Source organism: Euprymna scolopes, chromosome 39, assembly GCF_053919585.1.
Source record: "Euprymna scolopes isolate OS-2025 chromosome 39, ASM5391958v1, whole genome shotgun sequence".
Lineage (NCBI taxonomy): Eukaryota > Metazoa > Mollusca > Cephalopoda > Sepiida > Sepiolidae > Euprymna > Euprymna scolopes.
This window is the reverse complement of record NC_136520.1, coordinates 31465212-31491424: the sequence shown is the minus strand read 5'-3', so window position 1 is coordinate 31491424 and position 26213 is coordinate 31465212. Positions and strand designations below refer to the sequence as shown.

At 33.5% G+C, this 26213-nt stretch overlaps 1 protein-coding gene across 2 annotated transcripts in view; it reads left to right on the top strand.

Annotated features, from left to right (window-relative positions):
• Window positions 1-9748, top strand: part of LOC145263713 (large ribosomal subunit protein eL43) — a 118441-nt gene extending 108693 nt beyond the window's left edge. Inside the window, exons 1-4 of one of the 2 annotated variants that reach the window (XM_080120671.1) lie at window positions 40-150; window positions 563-691; window positions 7412-7494; window positions 9642-9748. In XM_080120671.1, coding sequence (XP_079976797.1) covers window positions 148-150; window positions 563-691; window positions 7412-7494; window positions 9642-9705 — 279 coding nt within the window. In that variant the 5' untranslated portion in view covers window positions 40-147 and the 3' untranslated portion in view covers window positions 9706-9748. Of the gene's footprint in view, window positions 1-39; window positions 151-562; window positions 692-7411; window positions 7495-9641 lie in introns of those variants that run through there. The other variant, XM_080120670.1, reaches the window with a different exon arrangement.
• Window positions 9749-26213: the final 16465 nt, after the last annotated feature.

The window sequence follows — 26213 nt, the reverse complement described above, 5'->3', positions numbered from 1 at the left end:
TACTATATTTTTTTTCTTAAAAAGATCTCATAATTTGTATCATATTTTAAAATCACTTTAAAAAGAAATACGAAACTACGAGTATAAAAGTGTTACCGTCCTTTTACCATAATATCACTTCCTCTTCCGTTTAGAAACTCTAACGAAATGGTGGGTATTTTTTTCCTCCTCTTTAATCTAACTTCATCAATCCTTTATATTCAGTTTTTTGTCAATTTTTTAAATTAATGTCTAATTTATAACTTTTATTCGAATATGTAATGTCATATTTTTGTTTAAAATTATAGATTTAAAAAATTTAATGCATCTTAGATTAACATGTGTATAAAATGCAAGATCGTCATACTCATAACATCTAAATTCATTAATATTTTATTTATATCGTCTTTCATGGTTCAATTTTTTAAAAAGTTTGCCACTTCTGTGAATAGTCAAATTAAAAATAAAGTTGCTTATATTTTTAAAAAGTAACTTTTAAACCGATTTATGCTTGGCGAAATAATTTGAAATTCACGTGTTTATGAAGAAAAAGTCTTAATGGTTTAATTTTTTTTTTTTTCAGGCCAAACGTACCAAAAAGGTCGGAATCTGTGGAAAATACGGTACCCGATATGGTGCCTCCCTCAGGAAAACCGTCAAGAAGATGGAAATCTCACAGCATGCTAAGTACACATGTAAATTCTGTGGAAAAGTGAGTACCTCGTGTGACTTCTTATTCGAGTGATATGTGGCCATTTGTTTTTTGTTTTTTAGTATAAACCAAACGAAAAAAATTTAACCGTGCTGAAATGTTTAGAAAGCCATTCTTAACATGGAGAGGGCATTTTGTACTTTCACCCAACAATTTAGTATAATAAAGATATCGCAAAACTTTGATTTAACTTTAAAATACGGTGCTAATGCACTTACTGATCCGCGCTATTTTCTAAATCGTATTTCCACGTTTAATTAAATTTTTTTTTGTTTTTTTAATTGTTAAAGTACAGAATATGGACAAAACACCCTCCCCTCTCCGTGTTAAGAATGGATTTTTAAATAACGTTACGTTTGACGATCACTCTCTGCATGAGTACTGAAAATACTATTTAAAAAAAGCGCAAGCACTAAAGTATATAGTTAAAATAAAATTGGGTTTGTATTACTGTACACATAGACTGGAAAAAGTTGTCAAACAAATAATATAACAACTGTTCAAAGGCAAGATAAGTTACTTTTCTACCGAACTGGATATATTTTTTTGTGTTTTTTGTGTAACATGTTTATTCAGCTCGAAGAACATGCAATGTTTACCGATGTATTGGAAAATTCAAAATGGCGTCCGACTCTCTCTTTAACACGGTAAGTTTGGGAAAAGGTGTTATAAATAATAAACTAGACAAAATACTGTTAGAAATTCACTCAATATATGTTACCGTGACATAGGTTGACATTTTCGGTAGTTTTTTGTCTAGTTATTTATAACACCTTTTCCCAAACTTATCGTGTTAAAGAGAGAGTCGGACGCCATTTCGAATTTTCCAATACATCTGTAAACACTGCATGTTTTTCGAGCTGAATAAACATGTTACATTGAATAAAAACACAAAAAATATATCTAGTTTGGTAGAAAAGTAACTTATCTTGCCTTTGATAAATTTTTTATATTATTTGTTTTTTGACAACTTTTTCCAGTCTGTGTGTACAGTAATAATACACACCCGGCAAGATAAGTTACTTTTCTACCTAACTGGATATGTTTTAATGTAACATGTTTATTTAGCTCGAAAAAGTGTTTACCAATGTATTGGAAAATTAAAAATGGCGCCCGATTCTCTCTGTGACACAGTAAGTTTGGGAAAAGGAGTTAAAAATAAAAAATATACAAAATACTGTTAAACAGAATCCACCGAATATGTCAGCCTATGTCATGGTGACATATATTGAGCGAGTTTCTAACAGTATTTTGTCTTTTTTTTTTTTTTTTTTTTTTTTTTTTTTTAATTTATAACTCCTTTTCCCAAACTTATCGTTTCAAAGAAAGAGGCGGGCGCCATTTTTAATTTTCCAATACGTCGGTAAACACTGTTTTTCGAGCTGAATAAACATGTTACATTAAATAAAAACACTAGAAAATTATCCGGTTAGGTAGAAAAGTAACTTATCTTTCCTTTTGATAACTTTTTTGACAACTTTTCAAATTTGTTTACAAACCCGAAATCTGCATCGGCTCCGATGTTGTACGCAGCGTTTCGTGGAGCTTGGATTATTTGGTAAATTTTTACGACATGCGTATTATAAACACCCCAACCTCAAAAGCCGTTCTTAACATGGGGTGGTTGGTGGGTTTCTACTACGCTACGGTCGTAAAAAACCGGTACTCATACACTTATTGATCCGTGCCGAAATAACGTTATTTAAAAAGCCATTCTTAATATGGGGAGGGCGTTTTGTACATATTCTGTACTTTTACTTTAACCTTACAATTGAATTAAACAAAAAACAAAACTTTAATTAAACTTGGAAATACGATTTAAAAAAAACAGCGCGGATCAGTAAGTGCATTTACTGCATTAGCACCAAAATACCAAAACTGATTAATTTTTACATGTCCCAGCGTATTATAAACACCCAACCTCCCGATGTTAAGGACGGATTTCAGAATAAACATCCCCTATCCTCGAAAGTCGTTCTTAACATGGTGTTGGTGTGGTTGGAGTATTTAGAATACGGTGAGGCGAGGCATCGTAAAAATTTGATTTTTCCCACGTGTTTCTGTTTCACTGTTTCTGTGATAAAAAAAAAAAAGGGGGGGGGGATCGATTTACTATAACGTTTTAACTAAAGTGAGTACCCCTTTCAAATGTCGAAATATTAACTTTTGTTTTTAATCTGGTATGTTAGTGTCCATTCAATAATAATCCACTGAAAAAATTGCAAGAAATCGAACAGAAACAAATTTATAGTGGGGGTGATGATGCTGTTTTTAGTGTTTTTATTTAATGTAAAATGGGGTTTGTATTACTGTACACATAGATTTGAAAGTTGTCAAAAAACAAATATATAACAAATGTTATCAAAAGCAAGATAAGTTACTTTTCTACCAAACTGGATATATTTTTCGTGTTTTTATTCAATGTAACATGTTTATTCAGCTCGAAAAACAGTGTTTACCGATGTATTGGAAACTTCAAGATGGCGTCTGATTCTCTTTAACACGTTAAGTTTGGGAAAAGGGTGTTATAAATAAAAACGCAGATAAAATACTGTTAAAAACTCGCTCAATATATGTTACCGTGACATAGGTTGAAATATATTCGGCGGGTTTTTAATAGTATTTTGTATAGTTTTTTATTTATAACACCTTTTCCCAAACTTACCGTGTTAAAGAGAGAATCAGACGCCATCTTGAATTTTCCAATACATCGGTAAACACTGTATGTTTTTCGAGCTGAATAAATGTTACATTGAATAAAAACAGGAAAAATATATCCAGTTTGGTAGAAAAGTAACTTATCTTGCCTTTGATAACATTTATTTATATATTTGTTTTTTGACAACTTTTTCGAATCTGTACAGTAATAATAACCCGTAAAATGTTTAATCGGTTCGAAAAACATGCTGTGTTTATCGGTATATTTGAAAAAGACAAATGGCGGCGAGCTCACTGTTGGATACATTAAGTTTGGGAAAATTAGTTAAAACTCAAATTATACAAAATAATGTTAGAAACAATGTTACTGTGACATAGGCTGACATATTCGGTGGCTTTCTAACAGTATTTTGTATAATTTTTTTTAGTTTGGACTCATTTTCCCAAATTTTACGGAATCGTAGGTAGCCGCCATTTGTCTTTTTCAAATATACCGATAAAAAATTTTACATTAACTAAAAACTTATCCAGTTATATAGAAAAATAACTTATCTGGTGCTTACTGATCCACGCTATTTTTTAAATCGTATTTCCAAGTTTAAAGTTTTGTTTTTTTATTCAATTGTAAGGTTAAAGTATAGAATAGTTAGGTGTGTCAGAAATTTCTTGTAAATAGTGAATAATTCCACCCCATCTTTCCAAGCTTATAACTCTTCGAAAAATGTAATTCAAGCCCTAATTTTTTTTTTTTTTTTTTCAATTAAAGGAGCAAGGACCAAGGTTTTTTTTTTTTTTTTTTTTTTTTTTTTTAATTTGAATATTATTTATTGACCTTTTCTCTTCAATTTGTGATATATAAGACTTTGGTACATAAATTATTTACTTTTTAATAGACATTTCAAAATGGGAGGCGTGAATTATTCGACCCCCTGTCTTTCCAAGCTTATAACTTCTCGAAAAATGTAATTCAAGCCCTAATTTTTTTTTTTTAATTAAAGGACCAAGGTTCCATTTAAAAAAAAAAATAAAAATAAAAAAATAACGTGGTTTTAAAAAAAAAAAAGGTTTTAAACTTCAAACTTTACAGGTAATATTCTAAAAAAAAAAAAAAAAAAAAAACACTACGTTTTTTTTTTTTTAATATATTATTTATTGACCTTTTCTCTTCAATTTGTGAGTAAATTATTTACTTTTTAATAGAAACTTGAAAATGGGGGGGGGGGTTAAAAAACACGTTTGTCTAAAATATTATATTCGGTTTATTGGAAAGAACATAAAATTTCACTTGACCCTGAAAATATCGTAAAAATAGAATCAATAGAAAAATTTTGATAGATTTTTAAAGTTTAAAAATTGAAAAATATTGTTCGTAAAATTCATTACTGTTTTAAAAAAAATATATATTTCTATTACTTTTAAAACAACTTTAATAGTTTATTTTGGAAGTATAATCCATAAAGAAAATAAATAACCCACTTTTAACAGAAATTACGAGATTTTTATATTTTATTCGTAGTTTCGTGTTAGGGGTGTCAAAAATTCTGATACACCTATAGAATAGTTACAAAACACCCTCCCTCGTGTTAAGAACGGCTTTTTAAATATTTAAATGTTTACAAAGTACCTGTGCGCGCTCATGCAGCCGTTTTTTTTTTTTTTGTTTTTTTTTTTTTCCCCCTCAATTCAAAAATCTATCAACATTTTTCTATTGGTTAAATTTTTACAATATTTACAGGTTTAATGTGAAATGTTATTATGCTCTTTCCAATAAACCTAATATAATATTCTAGACAAACGTTTTTTTTTTTTTTTTTTTAATTCCCCCCCCCCCTTTGAAATGTCTATTAAAATGAAAATTTTCTCACCTCAGATTTATATATCACAAATTAAAGATAAAAGATCAATAAATAATAAATATCTAATTTAAAACAAAGAAAAGAATGGTTTTGTGAAAATTTACCTGTAAAGTCAAGTTTAAAACCTTTTTTTTTTTTTTTTTACGGAATGGTTAATTGTAGATATAGATTGCTTTATACCCTCAAAAGTTTCAGTAGAAACCTAACAGTCAGCTGTGGTTCTCTCCGGAATGTGCTGCTCCTGCTGCCATTGTGCACAGAAATCACTTTTTCCGTTGCATCCAACGTAATAAATGTACTGAGACTTAAGCCGCTTTCAGGACTGCCAGCAACCACTGTAAAAAAAAGTAATAAAGAACGCGCATGCTTAGTTGATCAAGTCCAAAGTAGCTGAGCAGCGGCTTGGTTCCCACCAATTTTGGCAAATAGCAAACAGAATCCTGAACAAAAATCATCAATGGACCTGAGGTAATTTTGTCCTCATTAAACAAAGCTAAACTCTTTGCCAAGACCTTTGCAGCTAATTTTACCCTTTGCAACCAAGGCCGCTAACCCCCAATAATTCCTCCTATATTAGAAAACATGCTATGTGACATACAAATATTTGTACATGATGCTGCCAAACTAATCAAAAACCTTGATTCTGACGGCATTCCAATTATAGTGCTCAAAAACTTCGACCAGAACTAGCGCCCATACTTACAAAGTTATTTAACCGTTGTCTTAAGGAGAATTGCTTCCCATCACCCTGGAAAATCTCATCAGTCATCTCTCTCTCAGTACAGGCCAATGGAGTCTGTTAAATAGAGTAGTCGTCAACCATCTCAGCAAAAATGACTTTAGTCACATGCAATATGTTATCCTTTCTGCTAGATCTACAGCAGATGTGCTTAGTTATATCTCATAGGATTAGCAAACTCCCGATGGAGGCTTCCTTTTTAGGGCAATTGCTCTTAACATATCAAAGGTTTACTTCACAAGATCTCCAGCTATGGTATAGCTGGAACTGTTTACTCAATTATTGTCATTTCTCTCTGATAGGTTGATGGGCAGAAATCATAAGCTCACAGTATTGATGCTGGCGTCCCTCAGGGGTTCATCTTGGGCCCAACTCTCTTCCTGATCTACATTAATGGTCTTGCAAATCACATCCTTACATCATTCGTAGACATTTATGCTGATGACACTACTATCTTTGGTAGCACATCAAAGACCGTAAACGACAAAGTTCTCTGACTCTCTCTCCTCTGATCTTGAGCACATGGTACAATGGAGAAAGAAGTGGCTGGTTACTTTTAATGCATCTAAAACTAAGTTTCTATCTCTACATCATAATCACTCTGATCCCCCATCTGGCATCAATTGAAATGAATGGCTCTCATCTTGGAGAAGCTTCATGTTTTGACAAGCTTCTGGACTTGACCTTTGCTCCTAATCTGAAATGGAACACGTACATCAAATCCATTGCCACAGTCACTGGAAAAATAGTGATGAGCCATACCACAAGTTAACGAATTTACTGACTTCTAGTACGAACAATTACTATATTGTCCAATTAACTACTGTATACTCTTTAGCCCTTATCCTCAAATGGCCTCTGGGCTTTGATAAGTGTTGATGCCTATATTTTAAAGAAAAAAAACCCCGCCGAATATATATTTAAAATAAGTATTGTTTTTGCTTAAAACTACATATTTAAAAATCGATCTGTCTACTCTTAAAACATGCACCAAATTCTTTATAGATTTTCGGCTATGCTGAAAACTGTCACATTTAAAACTAAACTGACACTGACAAATAGTATTCCTGATATTAAGACCGGTTTTTTTTTTAACTGTATTATGGGTTTTCATTGGTTGCCATCTTGTTTTATATGAGGAAAAAAGATTTTATGCGCATTGTTTATATTATCATATGAAGTTTAGAAAAACATAGTGAAAAAAAAGTTGGGTCTTGTTATACATGTAATACTCCTTATCAGCGAACCTGAAAACCTTTTAAAGTTGCAATTTTATCGGTTCGTGTTCAGTTGGATATAAACTGCACAGTAACCATAAATTTATATAAAACTAAAACAAATGAACTAGGGGGGGGGTCTTTTTTTTTCTTTCTTTTTTTTCTTTTTTAGCTTCTTTGCACAATTCCCCTTAGAAAACTTAACTACAATATGCCAATTTACTAAATTTTTTCACTTTTTCTTTCAAAGGATGCTGTAAAGAGACGAGCCGTTGGTATTTGGTCATGCAAATCTTGTAGGAAAATCGTCGCTGGAGGTGCTTGGTCTTACAGGTGAGTTATATAGGTATTTGGGTACTTATGCAGAATACGGACTGTGCTGAAATAACATTAGAAATCCATTAACATGGGAAGAGCGTTTATTCTCTACTTTAACTTAATGTTACTACTTTAACTATGAAAGTACCATAAAAGAAAATTGGATTGACCTTAAATCCTTTCGGTGCTTGTTTTAAAAATCACAAATTTTAATTTCAACTCATTTGTCATGTCGAAATTAGTAGCATATCCCAAAATTAATGAAAATTGCATGGTTTACTTTAACAGAATAGCATGGGAGGTAAGAAAGTACATCTTTTATTAAATTTAAATTTTGACATAAGTAGATAACATTGCTTTTGGTAGACGTATCCAATAGCTGACCCTAATTGGGGTTGCCAATCTATAATAAATATTCAAAATCAAATCTTTCAGAAAAAAGACCAAATTGATAACTGATGTCAAATTTTCACAAACAAACAAAAAAGCCAAATTGAAATAAGTAGTGTATACATAAACATTTGTATATTTTTCATGTAATTTTTGTGTGCTTGTATAGATTGATGTTTTAAACTGCATTTTATATTTAATGTGTGAGGAGTTAAGCTCCCAAATATTTGCATTTTTTTATTACAATTTTTTTTTTTTTTACGAAAAAAAAAAAAAATATTTTGCATCAATTTTATTCCAAATTATTTTTTCCAGAAAAATAGCAAAATATGGAACTAATCATATTGCTAACTCTAACAACCACTTAAAAAGCAGCATGCATACATACCTGCATGGAATTGCAATCCTTACCATAATGGCTCTTAGAATTTTTGTAAATAATATGATAATCAATTCTTGCAAAATGTAAATGTTGGTGTCACAATTTTGCATGTGATAGTCATTTTAAGAATATTCGAAAACCTATGAATGTCAAATTGCATGGAAAAGATAAAATAATTAACAAAGAAACTTTATCTTTGGAAAGAAATCTTAAGATGCGAATATTTGAAAGCTAAACTCATCAATATATATATGAAATTAATCGATTTCAAACACCACTAATCTACACAAAAATGTGAAAATGTTTATATATTTACACTTTTGGGTTTTTTGTTCCTGTGTGTGTGGGGGTTTTTTTTTGTTTTTTTTTTCTGAAAGATTTGGCTTCGAATATTTTTTTTTATAATCTGGCTACTCAGCTATTGGATATGTGTACCTTGCTTTTTGTTGGCCTTCAATTTTTGTTGCATCACTACCCTTTTTATTTTAATGAATGTTGAAGGGATCTAAAAGATTCCATAGTTTCTGGTTGGGAAATGGTTGATGCTTGACAGTCGGTATGCATGAACCTTTTTTGGGATTTTGTCTAAAGACTGTTTCAGAGTTCGCACATGGTTAAATTTCTTGAATTTTTGCTTTGAAAAGGTTTTTCTATTACTTTAAAAATCGTATTCTTTGTCTAATAAAAATTTGTATCGAATATTAAAAAATAAAATAAAAATATTAAATTATTTTTAAGTATTAGTTAAAAAAAAAAAAGAAAAAAAAATACCATTAAAATTAAATCTAACTACATTGTTCTGAAATTGCATCCTGTTTTTTTTGTGGATACAAGTTATGTTCCTTCATCACAAAACTACCTGACGCTTTTCTATAAAAGCATCACATAGTTGTGTAATAAAAGGACGTAACTCTTGTATCCACAATACCAGAAATTTAAAAGTAAAATGAACACAGCAAAGACCAATCTCTACAACGGGGGAAATAACATTTAATTATGCTTAGTTGGCGATGTAAAAAAAAAAAATTTAAGCAAAATGGTTGTAAAGTGCCTGAAGATTGCATGTGGTTGGCACTAAACACAAAACAAATGAAAGTTGTAAATAATTGACCGTTTTCATGAAATAAAGATAAATATAAATGAAATATCAAATTTTGTTAGAAGGCTTGAAAAAAAATGGCCATTGAAAATGTGTACACTGTTTAAATGGTAATGGAAATTTCCCAACTGGAGAACTTTTTAAATGTTTATAAAGTGTCTTTCAAAAGTAGTGAATACTATAAATTACCCCCCCCCCCCCATAAATGTAGCATTTTCTGTCAAAAATGAAAAACAAAAAAGAACCCCCTTTTTATTCACTTTTCTAAAATGTCTCTTTTCTTTTTTCTAGCACAACTGCTGCTGTTACAGTTCGAAGTGCCATCAGACGTCTCCGTGAGATGAAGGAATCTTAAGCCATTTATTTTTTGGGGGTGTTAATAAATATTTCCAAGTATATATATATTGTTTTTGACTTGGTCTTTTATATTTTCTCTTTAATCCTTTCTAAATTGGCCATTCATATCTAATTTACCCTTTTGCTGCTCTAATGAACACAAAATGATCTAAAGTTTGCAAAAAAAAAAAAAAAAAAAAAATTAATAATCCCATAATTTTAACCACTTTAATTTTTTTATGTAACTTGGATTTGGATACCTCTGGTAAAAGTGAGAAACACAATGAAAATGTCAGGATTACATCTTGCTTAGAAAAGCGAAATATTAGATGATCTTATGAGATCACTGGGAAGATACAGTTGCAATGACTATATTTATATCTTTTTTTTTTTTTTTTTTTTTTTTTTTTTTGAGTGATTTTGTGAGATCACCAAGAGATAATGGATTGACATGAACTGAAAATCTGGGTGTGTCTGATCAGTTCATTGGTTTAGATTATTCTGTACATATTTCAGTTTAATATGGTCTGAGCATATTGTACTTTGATGGTGAAACACATGATTACTAATACTTGTATAAATTTTTAATATATATATATATATATATACACACACACACACGCCATATATTTTGGCATATAAAATGACCCTTAAAATTAAAAAAAATCCTCTTTAAACCCCAATATTTCATAAGATACTTGTTGGTGCAATTTCTAGCCTAGGCTAAACAAAGATGGTTTCATTTCATGATTTAGCAGTCTTATACAACCAATATAACTTTATAAAAATTTGATTCAATTTTGTACCTCGTCTTATCTGACAGTCGCCTTACATGCCAAAATATATGGTAATTTTATAAATATATAAATAGCTTTTCTAAAAACAAGAATAGTTAAGGTTACATTTATGAATTTTTGAGATAAAGATTGGTTATTTGGATTCTTTGGACTACGTTTCTCATCTTGAGTGTTATTTTCATTTTATCTGACCAAGTGTTCCTTGTGAAATGAAATTCTGAATGTTCAATCTTCAATGTTGGCTACCAATAAAATACAATTGCAAATTACTTGGGACCTCTATTCAGTCATGTCTGACAGAACAAAAGTATGCTACCCTTGTCAAGTAAATAAAGGATTACATGCAGATTCCCAATTTGACAAGATACATCTGAAGATGATCATAGGTTACATCGGCTGAAACGTGAAGATGTTATTTTAGATAATCTGGAGAATCCAAACAAATCACTCTAGTCTTTTTTTTTTTTTTTTTCTCTCTCTCTTCTCTCCTCAAGTCCACACCTACCCTCCCTGGAGAAGAGGTAGATAAGTACTCATATCCTTGCAGACACATTTGATCATTGTGATGTTGCAAGCTTTTCAAGCATGGTTCAAAATTAATCTCATTGTAGAATGGGGCCGGTATTGTTCTTTGATCATGAGACCATTCTTTCAGGCATTACCTTTTTTGGAGGATGATGTAGTATTCTATTATGATACCATCTCTCTTGGTAGTGTAGTAATGTATTAGCCAAAAATTGATTGGAGGGGGTACAGAGGACATTTTAAAAGTATTAGGTTTAGGAGAAAATTTTTGCGGAATTTTTATTTCAAATGATGTATTTTCAATAAGTTTTTGTTATATCTTTTTAGAGAGCGTTGTTCGCTCTATCTAATCATTTAAATTACGATTGTTTTCAGAACGTTGAATATAAGATGGGAGAAAAGCAAATTTGCACAATTTTATTTCAATTCAATCTAGGCCGAAAAACTGCTGAAACGGCTCACGGTATCAACAAAGCATTTGACCTAGAACGACTACTGAATGCACAGCACAATGGTTTAAGAAATTTTGTAGTGGTGAGTCTTTTTTAACATAAGTGTAGTGGCCGGCCATCAGATGTTGACAAGTTAATTAAGAGTCTAAGTTGAAGCCAATCCACACAACTGTTTGAGAACTTGCTTCTGAATTAGAACGTAGATGACGATTTCCAACCACTTGAGAGATTGAAAAGAAAAAACTGAATGGGTGCCAAATTAAACAACCAAAAGAAATGCTGTTATGAAGTGTCATCTTCCCTTCCAACAAGAACGACTTGTTTCTCAACTGGGTTGTGACTTCTGAAAAGTGGGTTCTTTGTGACACTCAGCTCAGTAGTTAGATGCCAACAAAATTCCACTACTTTCTGAAGCCAAAGTAGTACCAAAAGAAGATCATGCTGACTGTTTGGTGGTCTGTGATCAATTTCATTCATTAATTTTTTTGAATGCAAGCGAAATCATGGAGAGTTGCAACCTTGGTTGAAGTGAATGTTCCTGATGATGGAGATCTGAACAGAGCTGAAAGGGAGAAACACCAAATATCAAAGTCTCATGTATGATATGAAAAACTAATCTTAAGAGATATAAATCATACCAGTTATTATAGGTGACGCAGGGCTTATGAAGAAGAACCTGAAGTCCTACCTAACTAATATTTCTAGTGAACCAAGTGCAAAAGAGATCCAAACAGTTGCACTTAAGGTAACAACAAGGACACTAAAAAGAACTCTGTTGGTTTCAATAAAAAGCAGGGCAATGTTGGCTGCTCCATACCCAGCGTTACAATCTCCAAGGGAAAAGCCACATACTTGTGAAGTGTGTTGATATTCTTGTTGTGAAGAAGTACTGTCATCAAATGGATGAAATGCATTAGAAACTTGAACAACACCCAACAGTAGTCAACAGAAAAGGCCCAATTCTTCACAGCCACCAAAAGAAGTTGAACAAATTGGGCTACGAAACTGCCTCATTCAACATACTCTCCGAACATCTCACCTACCGACTATCACTTTTTCAAGCATCTCAACTTTCTGAATGAGAAATGCTTCAAAAACCTAAGCAATATCAAAAATGTCTTCAACTTTGTCACGAGAACGCAAGATTTTTATATTACGGGCTTAAATTATTTTTTTGTGGCAGAAGTATGTTGATTCTGATGATAAACTTTTGTGAGCTGAGATATTCGTCTGAAAAGTTAAGAACTTTCTTGTCAACCTGTTTTTTTTTTTTTTAATTCCACTTGAATAGATCAGATTACAAATTGCATTATTATGATTACTGAAATGGTGCATTCATGACATGAAAGCTTCATCTCTCTGTTGCAGATATTGACGGTGTAAGATTCTAAGAAATCAGCCTGTCATGCATGTGCATCATAAGCTGAGATGCCATATTCCTCCATGCAGAAAAAAATTGAACCCTGTTTTGCAGCCATACAAGTGTACAGAACAGATGTGCATGTTGTATGCAGCTACTCTTGTGTATGATAAAATTCTCAACAGCTACCTGAAAACTTCATTGGACAGATATCGTTTTTATAGTCATGTCAGTTCACCCACTGGAATTGTGTTACTTACATAGGTAAAGTAATTGACTCTTGATATCAACAATTTTGAGGTTGGCCTTAATTTGATATTTGAAGTTTTTGCAGGAGTTCCATGACTCTTGCCATCATTTATTGATGAGGGTCTGTAGTCAGTATAGGGTACTTTTATATAGCTAGTATTCATCTTTTTATATAGCTAGTGTTAATTTTTAATGATCTTTTTGCAACTGTCATTTTTTTCATTTCCTTTGAGTCCTATGTAGCTGGGAATCTAGTAGAAGATAGTGTTTGTGTTTTGAGAAATATAATTAATTCTTTGTAAGAGATTGATTAGGGGGTTGTTTAAGTTTGTTTTTCAATGAGATTAAAACTAATAATGAGTCTGAGAGTTTTATGTATTTGTTTCAGCTGGACACAAGGGTGATATCCAAGGCTAATTCTATGGATCACTGAAAATTGAGCTGTTGTCTGGAAGGCATTTTTATAGTGTGATATTTGTTAGATAAAGCTGCATTTTTAACTTTGTTCAGGTCTTTAGACGCACCTGCTAAATATGTGTCCAGTTTGGGTCCTAGTATATTGTTAAGATTGTCTATATAGATTGCTGGATGTGTATTAGATTTAGAATATTTTATTAAGTTTAGGATGATTCCTGGTTGTTTTAATAGCCAGGGAGGGTTTCCTGGAATTTTAAATTTGTGGATGTTTTTATCTATTAGACAATTTACTAGTATATGTTCCACATTTGTTGTTCATAGGTTTTATGCCATTTTTTTTTTTTTTTGTCAAAGAGGTTTCTTTATTTGGGGTGAAAGACAGTTGTACATTGGGTTATTAAGATTAGAGTAGAGTTTAATGTAGTATTGAAGTGCTAGTTTTTCTTGTCTTGAGGAGTGGATATTTGAATGCTTCTCCATACAGGTAAATTGTTGTAAGCTCCTTGAACCATTCTCAGTCCTTTGTTTGTGAATTGTTTCTAGTTCTCTTGGATAAGATTTTCTGGCAGATCCATGGATGAAGCTGGCTGAGTCCAGCTTTGATTTGATGAGCAAACAGATGACAAAATTTCTAATAGAAAACGAAAGAACACATATCCAAGGCAATGGTGGAAGCTAGAGGAAGACCTCTAGTCTGTAGTGGAATTACGATTGTTTTCAGAACGTTGAATATAAGATGGGAGAAAAGCAAATTTGCACAATTTTATTTCAATTCAAGCTAGGCCGAAAAACTGCTGAAACGGCTCACGGTATCAACAAAGCATTTGACCTAGAACGACTACTGAATGCACAGCACAGTGGTTTAAGAAATTTTGTAGTGGTGAGTCTTTTTTAACATAAGTGTAGTGGCTGGCCATCAGATGTTGACAACAGTTAAGAGTTGAAGCCAATCCACACAACTGTTTGAGAACTTGCTTCTGAATTAGAACGTAGATGACGATTTCCAACCACTTAAGAGATTGGAAAGAAAAAAACTGAATGGGTGCCAAATTGAACAACCAAAAGAAATGCTGTTATGAAGTGTCATCTTCCCTTCCAACAAGAACGACTTGTTTCTCAACTGGGTTGTGGGTTCTTTGTGACACTCAGCTCAGTAGTTAGATGCCAACAAAATTCCACTACTTTCTGAAGCCAAAGTAGTACCAAAAGAAGATCATGCTGACTGTTTGGTGGTCTGCGATCAATTTCATTCATTAATTTTTTTTGAGTGCAAGCGAAATCATGGAGAGTTGCAACCTTGGTTGAAGTGAATGTTCCTAATGATGGAGGTCTGGACAGAGCTGAAAGGGAGAAACACCAAATATCAGTCTCATGTATGATATGAAAAACTAATCTTAAGAGATATAAATCATACCAGTTATTATAGGTGACGCAGGGCTTATGAAGAAGAACCTGAAGTCCTACCTAACTAATATTTCTAGTGAACCAAGTGCAAAAGAGATCCAAACAGTTGCACTTAAGGGAACAACAAGGACACTAAAAAGAACTCTGTTGGTTTCAATAAAAAGCAGGGCAATGTTGGCTGCTCCATACCCAGCGTTACAATCTTCAAGGGAAAAGCCACATACTTGTGAAGTGTGTGGATATTCTTGTTGTGAAGAAGTACTGTCATCAAATGGATGAAATGCATTAGAAACTTGAACAACACCCAGCAGTAGTCAACAGAAAAGGCCCAATTCTTCACAGCAACCAAAAGAAGTTGAACAAATTGGGCTACGAAACTCTGCCTCATTCACCATACTCTCCAAACATCTCATCTGCCGACTACCACTTTTTCAAGCATCTCAACTTTGAGTGAGAAATGCTTCAAAAACCTAAGCAATATCAAAAATGTCTTCAGCAACTTAGTCACGAGAATGCAAGTATTATGGGCTTAAATTATTTTTTTTGTGGCAAAAGTGTTGAATCTGATGATACTTATTTTGATCAATAAACTTTTGTGGGCTGAGATATTCGTCTGAAAAGTTAGGAACTTTCTTGTCAACCTGATTTTTTTTTTTTTTTTAATTCCACTTGAATGGATCAGAGATTACAAATTGCATTATTATGATAACTGAAATGGTGCATTCATGACATGAAAGCTTCATCTCTCTGTTGCAGATATTGACGGTGTAAGATTCTAAGAAAGCAGCCTGTCATGCATGTGCGTCATTAGCTGAGATGCCATATTCCTCCATGCAAAAAAAATTGAACCATGTTTTGCAGCCATACAAGTGTACAGAACAGATGTGCATGTTGTATGATGGCATCTTTGTGTTTGATAAAATTCTCAACAGCTACCTGAAAACTTCATTGGACAGATATCGTTTTTATAGTCATGTCAGTTCACCCACTGGAATTAATTGTGTTACTTACATAGGTAAAGTAATTGACTGTTGATATCAACAATTTTGAGGTTGGCCTTAATTTGATATTTGAAGTTTTTGCAGGAGTTCCATGACTCTTGCCATCATTTATTGATGAGGGTCTGTAGTCAGTATAGGGTACTTTTATATAGCTAGTATTCATCTTTTTATATAGCTAGTGTTAATTTTTAATGATCTTTTTGCAACTGTCATTTTTTTCATTTCCTTTGAGTCCTATGTAGCTGGGAATCTAGTAGAAGATAATGTTTGTGTTTTGAGAAATATAATTAATTCTTTGTAAGAGATTGATTAGGGGGTTGTTTAAGTTTGTTTTTCAATGAGATTAAAACTAATAATGAGTCTGAGAGTTTTATGTATTTGTTTCAGCTGGACACAAGGGTGATATCCAAGGCTAATTCTATGGATCACTGAAAATTGAGCTGTTGTCTGGAAGGCATTTTTATAGTGTGATATTTGTTAGATAAAGCTGCATTTTTAACTTTGTTCAGGTCTTTAGACGCACCTGCTAAATATGTGTCCAGTTTGGGTCCTAGTATATTGTTAAGATTGTCTATATAGATTGCTGGATGTGTATTAGATTTAGAATATTTTATTAAGTTTAGGATGATTCCTGGTTGTTTTAATAGCCAGGGAGGGTTTCCTGGAATTTTAAATTTGTGGATGTTTTTATCTATTAGACAATTTACTAGTATATGTTCCACATTTGTTGTTCATAGGTTTTATGCCATTTTTTTTTTTTTTTGTCAAAGAGGTTTCTTTATTTGGGGTGAAAGACAGTTGTACATTGGGTTATTAAGATTAGAGTAGAGTTTAATGTAGTATTGAAGTGCTAGTTTTTCTTGTCTTGAGGAGTGGATATTTGAATGCTTCTCCATACAGGTAAAGTGTTGTAAGCTCCTTGAACCATTCTCAGTCCTTTGTTTGTGAATTGTTTCTAGTTCTCTTGGATAAGATTTTCTGGCAGATCCATGGATGAAGCTGGCTGAGTCCAGCTTTGATTTGATGAGCGAACAGATGACAAAATTTCTAATAGAAAACGAAAGAACACATATCTAAGGCAATGGTGGAAGCTAGAGGAAGACCTCTAGTCTGTAGTGGAATGGGGACAAAAATGGATGGTAGCATTTAATGTTGCCAAAACTAAGCTTCTTTCCTTTAATTACAAGAAACCTTCTCAACCACTAATAGTTATGGCTAATAATACATTACCTGAAAGTATTTGTTCAAACTCCTCGGCTTAACGTTTATAGGGAACGTGAGTTGAAACAGATACATTGAGGGCATTGCCATGGCTGCTGCAAAAAAGGTGGGCTCTCTCTACCGTGCTAGAAAGTTACTTACACCTGAAAGTATCCTGTACTTCTACATTCGCACATGTATAGAGTATTGTTGCCATTTGCCACTAGTCTCTCCCTCCTAGGCAGGGTTCAAAAGAGTTGCCAACCTAATAGGTCTCAAACTGTCATCTAAGCTTCAACCTCTGTCCCATCGATGAAATCTTACATCCCTTTGCCTGTATTACAAGTATTTGAACGGTAGGTACTCCGAACTCCAAGCCCTTATACCCCCCCCCCCAATAAACCCTATAAGCAGTAAAATACCCCTCCTACACAATAGAGATCCCCAGATGCCAGAAAGCCTTCTACTCTAGGAATACTAGACTTTGGAATTCGCTGCTTCTCTGACTGTACTGACATGCAGAAGTTCAAGTGTAATGTAAACAGACATCATACTGCTGAACTCCCTACATTGTATCCCTGCAAATTATCTCCCAGATAGTAGTCATCTACATCAAAGTGGCACTGTACCTTGTTTGGTGTGTAAATGCATTAAAAAAATAATTAAAAAAATAGGATGATGACAAAAGGGGAAGAAATAGTAATAATAAAACTCCAAATAGAACTCTTCTATCATACACTTATAACTACTAAAGAGCGAAAAAGTTCCAATCTGTATTCCATGTCAGGAACCCTATACCGTAAAACATAATAAATTGTAAAGTTCTTCAACAAATTCATAAAAAATACTACCAAGAAAACAGTTTAAAAGACCTATTCTACAATATAGACCCTAAAAACCTCCTTGAGTTCTTGAAAGCAACAAATGGCAGACGTTTAGGTTGACCTCTACCTCTAAATTCCACAATTTACATTTTTTTACGTTAATTTCATCGATTACAAACTTAACTTACAGATTAAAAAAAAAATTTGAAAAATAATACTTATCAATAATAAAAATATTATAAATATAAAATAACTTTTATCATTGCGGATCAGTTTTCAATTATAATGTTCTACTAAATCCAACACATACTTTGTGACCATCACCGAGAAAAATATTGCTACTCTTTCACATGACCGGTAATTATTCCTGTCTAAAAACGGGTTTAGTGTGAATTTTTACTTTCTTTCTGATGGTCTACTTATGTTGCATGTCTGATATTCTGCACAACCTCTTGTTCAGCTCCCCCTTACCTAAACATAAACTCTTTAAAAAAAAAAATAAAAAAAATGATGACAGTTCAATCAAAAGTTAAGCTTAAACCAGGCTTAGGGTCAAACAAATCTAACTTGCCTCCTCCTTTGAGGCTTGCATTCACAAACATCTGTGGGCTTAGAACTAATTTAGCTGATGTTGAAGCATTTCTCCTAACAAATATCCCGGATATCTTCTCAATAAGTGAGACTACACTTCTCCATCCCCTCTAACTACTTTAACATGCCTGGATATCTCCCACTCTGCCGTAAGGACTCTGACAGATATATTGCACGGGCTTGGAGTCTACATTCGTAATACCCTCCCCTTGACTAGAGAAGCAAACCTAGAATTGGACGATCAAGCCTTTATGTGCTTTAGACTAAACGTGCAACACAACATTCGCTATTTTTATTTTCTTTACTGCTCTCCCTCGACCCAAGACTGCACCATAATAAACAAAGTCTCTGACAGCATAGACACAGCACTCTCCCTCGACACTAGTGTACAAGTACATGTGTTTGGAGACTTTAATGTCCACCACAGAAACTGACTTGGATTCTTTGCTTACGCAGATGCTGTGGGCAGTACAACACATAGCTTCTCACTGCCTATCACAAATGGTTACGTTTCCAACCCGTTTCCTAGACCAGCAAGAACAACACGCATCACTTCTAGATCTGTTTCTGACCACAGTTCCCAATGATTGTATAACGAATGCCAACAGTCCACTTGGGAACGCTGATCATGCAGTGATAATGGTCGAAATTGCCCTAAACTCAAGAGCCATTGCTCAAAAGGACGAGATATTATAAAAAGGCTGACTGGGAAGCCATCAGAGATGCCCCATGGGGAAATATTTTTCTCTTCCTGCTGAACAGTGTGCAAATGAGACTACTGAATGGTTCAAAACGGCAATGTTCCCATGCGGAAATTTTATAGCAAGCCCCACTCTCCCCAATGGTTTACTTCTACTTGCGCAACTGCCATTGCTCAAAGGCAGTATGCGTACTGCAGATTTAACTGACATAAGTCCAGTTCAAACAGACAAAAGTATATAGAAGCCAGAAGTAACTGTAAGAAAGATAGCGACAGCTAAGAGAGAATTTACTGAAACCACCAAAAAACTAATTGAGGCACAAAAATTAGGAACCCGTGACGTCTGGAAAATCTACAACAGTGTAGTAAATAATAAGCAATCAACAATTCCCCCCACTAACCAACAATCACGAGGTTGTTTGCTCAGCAACCGAGAAAGCTAACATGCTTGCCAGTTGGTTTGCCTCAACCTCCACACTGGACCCTTCCAATCACCCCCTACCTGACTTTCCTTTGCAGACAGACGCCACGCTAGACGATCTGAAAATCACCCCTGCTCAGGTACATGCTATCATAAAAAACTTTGACACTTCAAAAGCATGTGGACCCGATCTCATCCCGGCTGTGCTATTAAAAAAGTGCTCCACCGAAGTAGCTCTCTAAACTCTACAACATATGCATTAATGAATCCTGCTTTCCAGACTGTGGGAAAACTGCTTCTGTGGTATCAGTTTTTAAGAATTCTGGAGAAAGAACTGACCCCAAAAATTATCGCCCCATTAGCCTCCTCCCACTTTTCACCAAAATATTTGAGTTCATAATTAACCAAGCTCTAGTCCATCACCTTACAGACGCTAAACTTCTGACTGACCAACAATATGGATTTAGGCAAGCCCGTTTCTACAGCAGACATCCTAACTGTAATCTCTGAACGTATATACCATTCACTGGACAAAGTGGGGAAGGGTAGAGCGGTAGCTCTAGATATATCTAAGGCTTTTGACAGGGTATGGCATGAGGGTCTCCTCAGGAAAATTAGATCATACGGTATCACTGGTAGAATACTTAACATAATTAAATCCTTCTTAAATAAGAGAAAAATCCAGGTTGTCCTTGATGGTCGTACATCTAAACAATATTATATAAATGCAAGAGTGCCTTAAGGGTCTATCCTTGGACCTCTATTATTCCTAATATTCATAAATGACCTCCCCGACAAAATTGCCTCTGAGATGGGTATATATGCTGATGACACCACACTCAATAACAGGCACGAAAAGAAAACAAATGAACATATATCTAAAGAAATGGCTGAAACACTAGAGGATGACCTCCAATCTGTAGTGGAATGGGGACAAAAATGGATGATCACATTCAATGCTGCCAAGACTAAACTTGTTTCCTTCAATAATCACAAGAAACCTTCTCTACCACCAATAGCAATGGCCAATGACTTTATCTGAAAGTACATCTTTTAAACTCCTTGGCCTAACGTTCACAGGAAACATGAATTAGAACAATTACATTGAGAGCATTGCCAGGACTGCTGTGAAGAAGATAGGCTCTCTCTACCGTACTAGAAAACTACTAACACCTGAAAGTATCCTGTACGCTCATGTATGGAGTATTGTTGACATATTTGGGCTGGTGCATCTGCTGCTAGTCTCTCGCTCCTAGACAAGGTTCAAAAGAGAGTCGAAAATCTGATAGGTCCTGAACTGGCATCTAAGCTTCAGCCCCTGTCCCATCGACAAAATGTTGCATCCTTCTGCCTGTTCTACAAGTATTTTAATAGTGAATGCTCTGACGAATTGCAAGGACTTGTGCCCCCATGCTGTAAACACTCTCGACAAATCCGACAGGCAACTAAATCCCACCCCCACACAGTAGAGATCCCTAGATGTAAAAGATCTTTCTACTCCAGTAGTTTCTTCCCCAGAACTGCTAGACTTTGGAATTCCATTCCAGGTCCTTGCTTCCCCAACTGTACTGACATGCAGTGTCAAGTGTAACGTGAACCGATATCTTGCTGCCCAACTCCCTACATAGTACTCCAGTAGCTGTTGCCCCTGATAGTAGCCCCCTACACCAAAGTGGCAATGTGCCTTGTTTGGGGTGAAAATGTAAAAAAAATTAAAAAAATACTGTAAACGAGTATCACAGTAATGTCCTATTTTAGCATTGGAAAAAAATTTTTTTGCAAAAGGTCCGTTCTTGGAGTGATCATTTTCTTATAGGTTGGGATTTTCTTATACAGGGTGACCCCCCCAAAAAACGGGCCCCAACTATAATTAGGCTCCATTTCTTAGTGTTTTGTCCGAATGAAATGAAACTTTCGTCATAACTAGTTTATTATATTCAAAACATCACATCAAAACACTGGGGTCTGTGGCCTTTTTTTCTCCATTCTACAGCATATGTTCTAGATGGCCTCCATTTAGCTTCTTTTTTTTTTTTTTTTTTTGAGTCACCCTGTAGATTGGCAAGCAACACACAGTCATCTGTAACAAACATGATCCATGTCAACAACTAGCCTCTCAGTAAAGTAAGTTTAAAAAAAAAGTGACTGACAGACGAATGGACAAAATTTCTATATAATATATATATCTATAAAACTGAGTGTGTGTGTGAGGATATTTCTCAGGCTATATACTACACAAATGTTTGATCTACAGACTAGAAATTTGGTATATAGGGTATTCAGACATGTGGAAAACTTTTTAATTGGTTTTCATACGGAAAAGCTGACCTAATGGTTATCATACTTGACTCACTGTCTTTAGGTGTTGATTTTGATCTCAGCTCGAGTATTTTTTTTTTCTTTTTACTTACAAGAAGTGAACTGTTTTGTTTAGAAAAAAAAATACTCACATGCACATGTCTCAGTTTCTTTCCATTTTTTTTTTTTTTTTTTTTAAGGAATTTAACGTTACTTTTAATACCTAGTGTTTCTGTTTATAATAAATAAGAATTCTGTATTAATAAAAATATAATATTTATGCATATTTTACGATCGAGCAATGCTGGGCGACCTGATAGTAATATTATAAAGGAATATATTGCGCGTACACACACATTAGGCAGTCTTTTATTTTGAATATAAACACGATTAATTAGATTCAAACAGTGTTCCAATTCACTAAAGGTAGATGACCTCAGAATGTGGCTAAATTTGAGTCTGCAATTGAATCACTCTTAAAGTACTCAATTTATCCAAGCTTAATAATTATTTTGTTTTAATACACATTTTTTTAATATGCATGGACTTGTGTTTTTATGTACCTTACACTCGTCAGTATGGATGGTGTAAGTATACTGCTAATCAGGCAATTCAAACCGCTGGATCCAAATATTATGAACTCTGGCTTCTTACTGTAAAGCCATCCTGAAATGCAAGAGAAATAAATCCTGCATTTTAAATATAAATACAAGTAATGATCTCATTACTTGTATTTATATTTAAAATGCAAACAATGTTCAAAAAAAGAAGGGAGTGACTTCATAATATGACTAAATTTGAATATTCAATCTTTAAAATACTCAACTTATTGGAGATTAATGAATATTTGTTAATATTCATAAATATGTTTTGAATTCTTTACACTCGTCAATATGTATGACTGATATGTGTCACTCCAAAAGTGCCCAATATGTGTGTAGAGTTTATTAATAAGTATTGTGAAAATATATTTCAGATAAGTAAGCTAGCTATACACAGAACCATGTTGTCAATGTTTGTACATTTAATGTATATATTTTAGTGGCTCTAATCGATCGTGAATTTCAGTAGATATTTTCAATAGATTCATTATTTGGAGTAACTATAGGCATGAGTCATTGCCAGTGAGAGCTGCAGACATTTAAACACAAATGACAATGTGAATTCAAAGAGTTACATATTAGTAAAATGGGACTCTTTATAATCTCATTTCTCTGAGTTAATATTTTTCCCATCTCTCAATTTTATTATTTCTAATTTCTCATGTAAACGTAAATAGCAATGCGAGTTCAAAGATTTAACACATTGTAAAGTTGATTTTTTTATACTAAAAGACCCCTTTTGTACATTAGTTTTTACATATTCTGTACCATTAACCAATTATGAAGGTGAATATAAAAACATAAGATATTAACAGATATATACTCAAGAGTCAAAACAATGGAAAGAATATGCTGTTGTCACAGTCCTACTGATTACTCTGCTTCACTCTTACTGATCAGAGAAAATTTCATTCCAGAAGAGAGAACTTGAATGCCTATTAGACACTATGCTCAAGTGTCTAAGGTCTCCCTATACAAAGGTTTGTCAGGACAAGCTGGCATGAGAATAGTTTTTGTTACAAGTAAACCATGATCAAATATTCAAAATCACATAGTATTTGTGGCCCAAATAAGATCTCACTATGGTTGGCTATCACTGGCTTTTATGAGGAATGGTGCACCTTCTCCAAGTGATGTTACCTCAAGTAACAGCACAAAGCTCGATTCTCCACCAGACTGGAATTCAGTAAGACCAAGTTGTTTGTGCTAGTTATGAAAACTAACATTCCTTTCTATTAAAATTATTTTAACAGAAATAATTTTATCTGTAAATATTTATTTCGCTATGATAACATTCTTTCTGACATTCTATTTTTACAAATATTATAACGATCACAATAATAATCGTTGACCAGCACACCTTTTGGCATTGCCCGGCCAATATCTAACATTATATTGTAAATTATGTTTGGGTTATAAGTTTTTATGTATATTGTAAAAATACGATACTATCACCCTCCCCCCAGTGGTAGGAAGTAAAAAAAGATGAAAAATATTTGAAAAAAAGGGCGAAATAAGTTTATCAGCAGAACAAAGGTATAGGATGTTGTTCACCTACGTACACAAAAGGCAAGTGATATAGGATTGTTAATCAAGGTGTGGCAGTAACAGAAACAAAAGGACCGGACAATAGAGATCAATATGCTTAGAGTTAGTTTACGAAAAGTTTTATAAGTAGCAATAAGTTTTGTTGTGATAGGGACAGTTTACAGACAGTCTTGGGTTTGTGATGATTGATGAGTTTCTAGTTTGACACAATGAACACAAATTGTAGCTTGGAACAAGATGACTATGGCCTCGACAAAAGACGTAAATGTGGACCTTAGCATGTTGAAGGTCGATGGTGCCACGCACACACACCCAAAGTGCAACTGATGTTTGCAGAACGTGTCGGAGTTTAGGTTTTGTTTTTATTATCCTTGTTTTATCGAAATTAAAACATTTAGCACTCCAGCAGCATTTGCTACCGTTTGAGCTAACCTGACAGATAGATAATAAAGTTTTAAAATTATAGTTTAGTTTTATTACACTGTCTTTTAGCTATGATTAGTTTTATGCATGTGCAAACTAATAGAAATCTCGGCAAGTTGAAATGAACATTTTGCATTTCAACCTGCTAATATATTTCTGTATTCATTATTCATCCATTCAAACAAATATTTTACTCATTATAAACCATGCTTGGTGTGATTATTTTCTGTTAATTTCAGTGTTATGTGACCAATAGTTTAAAAGTTTATTGATTAAATATTTACACACACACACACACACGTACATACATACCTATGTACATCTGTTTTATTTATATAGAAATACCATGTTCGATGCATCTGTATAATGAAAATTACTTCTCGCTTCATATTTTAATAATTATCAAATTCATTAATTAGCTCATTGTAATTCTTATTATTTGGCTTATAAAAAGAATGAAAATCTCAAATTAATCTCACAAAGGAATTTTCTATCCAATTTTAACTGCTACATCAATTCACATCACCTCATGTAAAAGACCCTAGTTGCATGATTGCTTGGTCTGTTATAGGGATGGCCTTGGATTTGACTAATTATTTTTTATGGAAGTAAGTTACAGCAAAAAAAAAAAAAAATCAGGGAAGATTTTCGAAGTGGTAGGGATGCTTCCAATAAAGACAGAGCTGCCTTTTATGTGTTGCACATGCTCACAGCAGTTTCTTGCTCATCAGCACAATGAAATTTAAAAAAAAATTGATTATCATTGTACAAAAAAACCCAAAAAACATTAATGCCTATAGCGACTTTACGTTCACAAAATGGAATGGCTAATCCATTCTAACAAGACTGATTATAAAGGTTTTGTCATGATTTTTCACATCCATATGAACTGTGACAAACAATATGGATTTCATCCTGCAAGATAGATAGTTGAGGTGTTGACTGTAATACTTCACAGAATCAGCAGACCCATTGTTACTAGTGCAATAGCTCGATATATCAAAAGAAAACTTTGATAGGGTTTACTACAAAGGTTTGTTTCACAAGTTTACTAACTATGGAATATCTGGAAATGTCTTCTCTTCATCCAGTCCTTTCTCTCTAATAAGTCTATAAATGTAGTTGTTGATGGATGTCAGTCTTAACATTGGATTATGTATTTAAAAAAAATAAAATAAACAAGAATTCTAATTTAACTTTAAATAGAGTTGTTTTAACTTGTTCTCGACATGAAAAAAATATAAGGAAAGAGAAGCTGAACAAAAGTGGAAGATAGGGTACATTGGTCAGTGCACATGCGTGAAAACATGCATGCGTGAAAAAAATGTAGAGAGAGCAAAAAGGGGAACATATTAGGCAACATGCACACGTAAAGATATGTACGAGAAGAAAAATGAAAGAGGACTACCAGAAAGAGGCAGTTTGGCAGATGACAGGCCGAGGAAGAAAACAGTAAATTCTGCTGCCTCCAAGTGAGACAAAAGAAGGATACAGAAGATGAAGAAATAATGAGAGAATAAGAAATATGACGTCCAGGATGGAAAAAAAAAAAAAAAAAAAAAAAATGGATAACCCAAACTTGTTAACAAAAATAGTGCAGCCAGAAGAAATATGAATGATGTTATCTCATACAAAAAAAAAAAATGAACTGTGAGTTGACTCATCCCTTTTCTCTTATATCTATATATCAACAAACTATTTTTTTTCTTTTTTGG